Source organism: Macrotis lagotis, chromosome 3 (assembly GCF_037893015.1).
Source record: "Macrotis lagotis isolate mMagLag1 chromosome 3, bilby.v1.9.chrom.fasta, whole genome shotgun sequence".
Taxonomy (NCBI): Eukaryota; Metazoa; Chordata; class Mammalia; order Peramelemorphia; family Peramelidae; genus Macrotis; species Macrotis lagotis.
Genome location: NC_133660.1, coordinates 252,613,855 through 252,621,835, shown reverse-complemented (window position 1 = coordinate 252,621,835; position 7,981 = coordinate 252,613,855). Strand labels below are relative to the sequence as shown.

The window sequence follows — 7,981 nt, the reverse complement described above, 5'->3', positions numbered from 1 at the left end:
ATTCTTAATGTACCATTGATTCATTATTTAATGTAAACTTTGTATCCTGATCTCCCTAATTCTGGGTCCAGTATAGGGGGAAGGGAGTTCAGCTTTTGCCCTCTGGATGAGAGGCAAGACATAAAAACTTGGGTTGAACCCTGGTTCAGGGTGGCAAGTCTTCTCTGATCATGGCCCAACCAACACTACTTGGCTGTTATTTTATCTCTCTCTCACTCTCTCCCTAGCCTTTCCTATGTCTTGTAACCTTTTAAAATAAATTTTTGTTTTATTTCCACCCTTACTTTCCTGAGTCTGAATAATGATTCCTCATAGGCAGAACCAAATCCAAGTAGCCAGCTGCTACAGCATCACTTTCTCCTCCAAAGCCATCTGGATCTATTGGTCAAATATGGACCAAGGCACTAGAGATAGCCCTGGATGCTGGGCGGGGGGGGGGGGGGGGGGGGGGGGGACCTTGGCCTTTTAAAACAAAGAAGACAAAAGAAAGGCCTCTTTTGTACAGTATAAAAAAATTAAGTCTGAGAGGGTTAAACAGAAATAATAGATATTTACATTCACACTAAGCAGATCAAGGGCCTTATATAGGATAGAGATTATTGTTTAGAAATGAATGGGACCAGATAGTTTGTGAGGGCTCTTTCTATTCAAAATTCTGAGTCCCAGGACCTTCAAAATCACTTTTAGAGCTTTGTTTACAAAGGTGATTCAAATTTGACTATTCATTAAAGGCATTTATTGAAGGCATTAAGTGGCACAGTGGATAGAGCACTGGTCAGGAGGACCCGGGTTTGAATCCAGCCTCAGACACTCACTAGCTCTATGATCTTGGACAAGTCAGGGGACATCTGATCCATATTTATCATCCTGATCCACTGGCCCATCTGGTTCTGGAGAAGAAAGGGAGGCTGGTGACATAGCCCCCTCACTCAAATCCAATTCATGTGGATCACCTCTCTGATGTCATGGTCTTCTTTGAGAATGAAGGACAAACAACCATATCATCATCCCCAAGGAGTCTACTTCCAGTTACTTGTTTGAAAGTAATATCTTGTATTTGAATATTTTATTAATCAGCCTTTTTTTAACTATTAAAAAAGTTCAGTTTATTTTCTTTGAATCTATAAGAGCCAACATTTATCTAGTTGTTTAAAATTATAAAGCACTTTGGGTATGTTACCTTGAGGTAAGTGCTATTATCATACCCATTTTATAGCTCAGGAAACTGAGGCAGGGAAATTAAGGGTTATAAAGCTAGTAGGTACCTCCTGGAGGACTTTAAATCTAGTCTTTCTTCCTGTCTTTAAGTTAGTCAATTATGCCAACAAGTTATGAAATGAAACATTCAAAAGATAAGCAATATCATACTTTAACAAAGTCTTTTATGTTAAAAAACATAATTCAGTATTGGTTTAGTGAAATGTTTATTTTCCTAATTCATGAAACTGGGATTACTCTAGGAGGGTTAAACAGAAACAACTGCTAAAATTTTGAGTTCTAAATTCTTTCTCTCCCTCCCCAATGCCTTCAATAAGAAGGAAATTTAACAGTTATAAAAGTGAAATTTTCTAAGAGTTAGAAAGCTACCAGTATGTAGCTTGCCATTTCTAACAGAGTTTTAGAAATGATAAAATGTCTGGCACAGAGTATGTACATCATATAAATGCTAGTTGATGTGATAATATTTAATAACCATTTTAGTTTTACCTTATATGGAGCAGGTAATAAAAACCCTGTTAAATACTAATGGCAATTTCAACAATGAAATTTGTTGGTATTAAGGTGATTTCTTAATGAGACACACTTGAAGATTGTTAAGTAGCCTAATACCTGTATTGGAGAAAGCTAGTGTAATAATTCTTTATTCCCAATGAGAGAAATTGTTGTCTTTTATAGTTAAGATCAATTCACTGAGTCATAAAAAAGCTGCTGTAGAATTTGAAATTCTAAATTGAGAATTTCTTACAGTTTGGATCTTCATATTTAGAAAAGTATCATATAGTATTTATAGTATATTATAGTATATAGTATATGTATATATATATATATATATAGTATATAGTATATTATAGTATAAACATATAGTATTAAATATAGGGGCAGCTAGGTGGTACAGTGGATAGAGCACTGCCCCTGGAGTCAGGAGTACCTGAGTTCAAAACCTAGCCTGAGACACTTAATAATTACCTAGCTGTGTGGCCTTGGGCAAGCCACTTAACCCCATTGCCTTGCAAAAACCTAAAAAAATAAATTACATTCACTTACAGTTAATAAACATTCTCTTGATTAGACTCCTTAAAAAAAACAACAAACCCTCACATGACTTTTTTCCCCCCACTAACATGAAATCATTTACCAGCCTTGGAACACAACATTCCTGTGCTGAGTTTTCCTTGTCGTATATCTTGTCATGTTCCTTGAGTTTTACTTTCTGCAAAAAGTGATAAAAAATTCTGGGTTCTCTTACATCACTAACATTTTACTTTATTTGATCTCTTTCAAAAGTTAATTTTTAAAAATGATACAGATAAAAAGGAGGAAAAAAGGATAAAGGATAAGTGATATTTTTGTTTTTATAGCTTGATAGCTGCCCGGAGCTTGGCAGAGCGCCCTCGAGGATTGTCCTGGACCTCTTGACTTTCTGGTGTCACCACCTTCTTGTGGATCATTGCCCATTCCAAGGGAGAGGAGCTTCTAAAGGATTCCTCAGATTCGTGATTTAAACACAGTTCTGGGGCTTGGGTTATCTTCTGTCTCCTTTTTGGACCAGGTTTTTCTGTCACATCTATTCCATGCAAAAATCTTTTGACAATTCGGTCTTCTAGTGAATGGAAAGAAAGGGCAACTAGACGGCCCCCTGGCCTCAGAAATTTCTGAGCTGTCTTCAGGCCCACATAGAGTTCGTTCAGCTCATTGTTTACAAATATTCGGAGGGCTTGGAATGTCTTGGTAGCAATATGGGTGGATCTCTGGAGCAAGTCTTTCCTTTCATACAAAGCAGCAGTAGGAAACGCACCTGGAGATACATTTGGTAAGGGGTTGGGGAGAGGGGTGGGAAGAAGAGAAGGAGAATTGAATTAAAATTTTATTCTATGAACTAATAGCTCTTTGACAAATTTATATCCCTTAAAAGCACTTAATAGTGCTTTATTTGGGCATCCCACTTCCATTTCCATGTTTCAAGTTTTATCTTTCTCCTTTCTTTTGTAATGTCACACATGTGCAGTCTGCCTTTAGAAAAATAAGAGGGGTGAAAATTTCTACCTCTACTGGAAACTCATTTTCTGACTACCTTTAATTCTGTGAAATTCACTTACCTGTTTATGCATATTTAAAATGTTTAAACTTAAGGTATTTCCTTCTTCTGCCCACAACTCCTCCCTCTACCTTCCCTCCCCGATACTGCCCCTAAATTTCCAAGTTCAGAAGAGTCAATGCAAGTCTTAAATCTGTTCAAATCAGCATTCTAAAAGTCTGAAGAAGAAGGATCATTGAGTTTTGAGAATTATGAATGTAGCTTTAATGCTGTTAAAATCTTGTTGTGAAAGGCTGTTTGCTCCTGAGATATACATTGGTCCCTATTGTTTGACATATTGAACTTGGGGGTTGTGCACCCCAGGTCAGGAAGGACCAGTATGTAGCTTGCCATTGGAAGATACCTGGCCCAAAGTGCAAGACCACTCCCCAAGCACCACCCCTTGCCCAACCTACCACAGAAGGGTTTTGAACAGGAAGCACCATCCCTTCTGGGCTCTTCTTGATTCTGTCTTCTGATCCTGCAGGATGTCTACAACTCTTTCCTTCCTAGGTCATGTGCTCTCATGCTAGGCCCCCTGGTGATTCACCATGGGCTCCCATGCCACATGTCCAGGGCTATTTCTCTCTCTCTCCCTCTCTCACTTAAACTTCACCAGCTTATTCTTAAAATGGTTGCTGCTTTTCTAGTTTAATCTATATATTTGTAATAATTTACTATAATAAAATCCTGATCAGCTTTAACATCCCAGAGAGAACTTGAAATCTTTTGCCTTTTCAGTGGCCTTAAACCTTTGGTCTTCTATCTGTACATCTTTAACATAATCAGCAATATAATACCTTACAACTTGGTCATTTAATTTAGGGGGGGACATAGGTACAGAAAGGGAACTCCTGCCAGATGCTCAAGCACTTAAGGGAAAAGGCACCTCCTTGGACATTAAATGACTTGTCCAGGGTCACAAAGCAAGCACATGTCTGAGGATATATCCTTCAAGCTCAGCCTTCCAGTTTTACTACATCATCTAGATTCTAGACTACTATTAATAGTAATAATAATTAATTACTACTAGTAGGCAGCTAGGTATTGCTGTGGTAGATAGAGCAACAGGCCTGGCCTGAGTTCAAATGTGACCTCAGACACCTGGACAAGTCACTTAGCCCTGGTTTCTTCAGTTTTCTTATCTGTAAAATGAATTGAAGAAGGAAACTAGAAGTTTTGCTAAGAAAATCCCAAATGGTAACAAAGAGTCAGATATGACTAAATAATCACTACTGGTAGCAGCTGTGGCAGTGGTAGTAGGAGTAGTAATGAAAATAGTAATCTTGATGATGACAAAGTTATTTGAATAGCTAGGGAGAAGGAGGTTTTAAAAATCTCTTAAATAAGAGGGAAGAGGAAACACCTGAAGTTTGGAGAAATGTATAGATTCCAAATCCAAACCTCCTTTCAAATGCATCAATGCTTTTTATCCTCCTTATAAACAATTTTATGCCCAATACAACTGAAAGCAATTGAGGGTGGCCATAAATTGAGTAATTATGCCCTTAAATTTGTTGGCAATTGCACTTATTTTCTCTGTACAACTGATTGCATATGGCTAATTCCATCTGGCAGTGTCAATCAAGGTCCTGATTAATCAATGACTTGCACATGTAATAAGAACACCTGCAAATGATTCTGACTGCAAAAAAAGCTCAGTCTTGTGGGTCTTAGTTGTTCATGCTGGATCCCTGTGTAGCCAAGCAAACAGAAAAGATGTCCTATTCAACATGTTTTTCTTGGGTGAATGCCACAGAGAGAATGTGATGCTGTTGCTGCTTCTGCCCTCCAAGCCTAACCCGTTCATCTGTGCCATAGAAGTGCTGGGGGACATGGCAGCCAAATAAGAGCATGCCAAGCCAGGGTGCCCTGAGATCCCTCGAGTTATCTGTGAAGGACTAGCAGGAACCCTGAACACTGGCCAACTGGGTTATGATGAGACCATTGATTGAATTGTCCATCAAAAACTGAAGGCTCTGAAGTCACTGCAAATCTTCATTTAATGCAGACTTCAGATATGACACTCAAACCAAAACTGACGATAAACGCAAAATCTGATATTTAAAATGATTTTGAAAAGGAGATGAACATATTTAGACAGGCTTTCCAAAAAACCCTTTCTGAGTCTGGCAGCATGATTCAGCTAGCAGATCAACTATACCAAAACACAGAGACCAAGTAGAAGAAATCCAAAACATCTTGGTGCAGAATTAGATACATATAGATCCTCCTTATCCTTTGTGTTACTATAGCTGTCCAGATGCTGCTTTCAAAGAGTCTAAGGAAGACAATGTGCTTACATCCCAATGTTATAAAAAATAGATATTATATATATTCCTGCTTAAAAAAGTGAAACACTTATGATAGTATGATAGTTACTGGATCTATCTGAACTACACTAAAAAGGTAAGGACTTTCATATAATAGTAACAACAATAATGATGATAATGTTTCATTGAGGATATTTCCTCCATTGGTTCAAGTTGCAACCAATGCCTTTTCACCTTATAGAGTTTCACCTTATGTTTTACTATTATGGAGGAAACTCTCCATAAAGTAATTATTCACAAGACCAGAGGTCTTTCTTTGCTTGTCTTTAAGTATCATGTGGCTATCATAGTCACATACAAGTGGTCTATCTATTATTATCCCTTGCTTTTTACTCTGTGACCATAGCATAATACCTAATAATAATAATAATAATAATAATAATGATGATGATGATGATGATGCTGGGTGAAAGTTCAATTTCAACACAAAGTTACACCAAGATAAGAAATTCACTGCTTTATAAAAACTATTTCCTTCCTTTCTTCTTCCCCTCAAAGAGGAAAATATTAATTAGAGAAGTCTTATGTACTTTACTTTTGGAACATTTTGGAGTTCCTGAACCACAAGAGATGTCATAATATTTCAAGGTTATAAAACTTTCCCATAATTGATTAGAAAACCTTTAATTGTAATTTTTGCATCTAACAGTAAAGATTTTCTAAGTTAAACATAACAGTCTACAAAAGAAGTAAATGCATCATTCTGAGTGGATACTGAAGGGCTGATAAAAAGGTTCCATTTAGTTACCCTTATTATAGATGCATGAAATGTTAAGTAAAAATCTGACCTTTCAATTGGACCTTCAGGGTAGGCAAAGAACTTTACATACATTATCAAATGTAGTAGTTGGTATTGGTAGTCTGATTTTAGAGATGATGTGCCCTTGATCAAACAGGTAGTCGGAATCAGGAGCAGGATTTTAAGTCAGGTTGCTCCCGCCTTCTAGTCTAGTGGTCTTTTTCTACCATAGCACTTTTAAAGAACCATTTTCCAGTACATTGAGTGGCACCTCTAAGTACAAAGACTGTACTGTTTGAAGGGAGTCTTCACAGTGATGAGATCAAGGATTCACTGAAGTATTAGAGAGGTAATAATATTTACTATTAAAACATCCAACAGAACTTTGGGGAAATTAAAGATTTATTCTCCTTTCTGTAGTATGTTATTGGTGATGCAAAATAATAAGGAGTGCCTCTTACTGACTTAGGTAAGTTATTATTTAATTGAAATGTGAAAATTTCAGTGTTTTCCTCAGTTAGATCAATCTAAACATTCATTAAAAAAGATTCGCTGATGGTCTCTTAAGAAGAACATAATATCAATAAAAAAAGCATTTTATATTAGTGTAGTGAAATGAAAAGAATATGACTGTAAGTTAGAAGATCTGAGTTTTAGTCCAAACTCTTCAATTATGTAACTACAGATTATCCATACCTAATTTACCTGTCTGGGTCTCAGTTTCTTGGTTCATAAGAAAAATGGAAGTTGGAAGACAGCTGAACTCTGATCAGTTTGGGTCCAGGAGAACATGTAGTCAAATCTATTTCCTTTTTGTAGAAAAGACCACGGAATGGTTCCCACATGTTGCCAGAGGTGATAATTGTATTGATAGCTTTTGCTTAACAATTTTTTTTTTACTCCAAGGGAGAATATAGGAAAAATGTATGTCAGGAAGTGACTATAATATAAAAACAAAATTTTATTAAAATAAGATAAACATAAAAATGTGAGAGGAATACAGTTATTAATCTATTAGTCCCTTTTAGATATAAAATTTATTCTAGAACTCACTGACAAGTCAAGAATCAGATATGAAGATCTGTAAAGCTCAGATTGACTAATTATGGTATCACAGACTTTTAACAACTGAAAGATCTTAGAGAACATTTCATTTAACTTAGTCATTTTGCTGAAGGAAATTGAGACTTGGAGGGGTTAAGTGATATGCCAAAGGATATATATATATGTGTGTGTGTGTGTGTGTGGCTAATAAATGAGAGAGCTGGAACTAGATCCTAAGGTCCATTGATACCAGTCAAAATTTCTGGTAGGCATTAGAAGAAGCATCTCAACTTTGAAATAAATTGATTCTGGGAAAATTATTTAAATGCACTGTGTCCCAGCAACTCTAGGACTGTAAATTACAGGTGAGTTGTTCCTATATCTTTAGGAGGAGTTTCCTAATAGTGGAGAAATCACAGTGACAAAAATGCTCTCCTGAAAAAAATAAGAATAAAAGTTTCAGGAATGCAAGAGGAACTATATTATGCCAATTAATTATATAGTACAATAAATTATTTGAATACAAAATAATTTTTCATTTGTGAATAAACAAGAATAAAACTAAGGTCT

The 7,981-nt window shown here is 36.3% G+C and overlaps 1 protein-coding gene across 2 annotated transcripts in view; it reads right to left on the bottom strand.

Annotated features, from left to right (window-relative positions):
• Positions 1-503: 503 nt before the first annotated feature.
• The window catches only part of METTL15 (methyltransferase 15, mitochondrial 12S rRNA N4-cytidine), a 215,740-nt gene continuing 208,262 nt past the window's right edge, over positions 504-7,981 (bottom strand). For both annotated transcript variants that reach the window (XM_074230411.1, XM_074230412.1), the window contains exon 6: positions 504-3,016. In XM_074230411.1, coding sequence (XP_074086512.1) covers positions 2,574-3,016 — 443 coding nt within the window. In that variant the 3' untranslated portion in view covers positions 504-2,573. The remainder of the gene's footprint in view (positions 3,017-7,981) is intronic.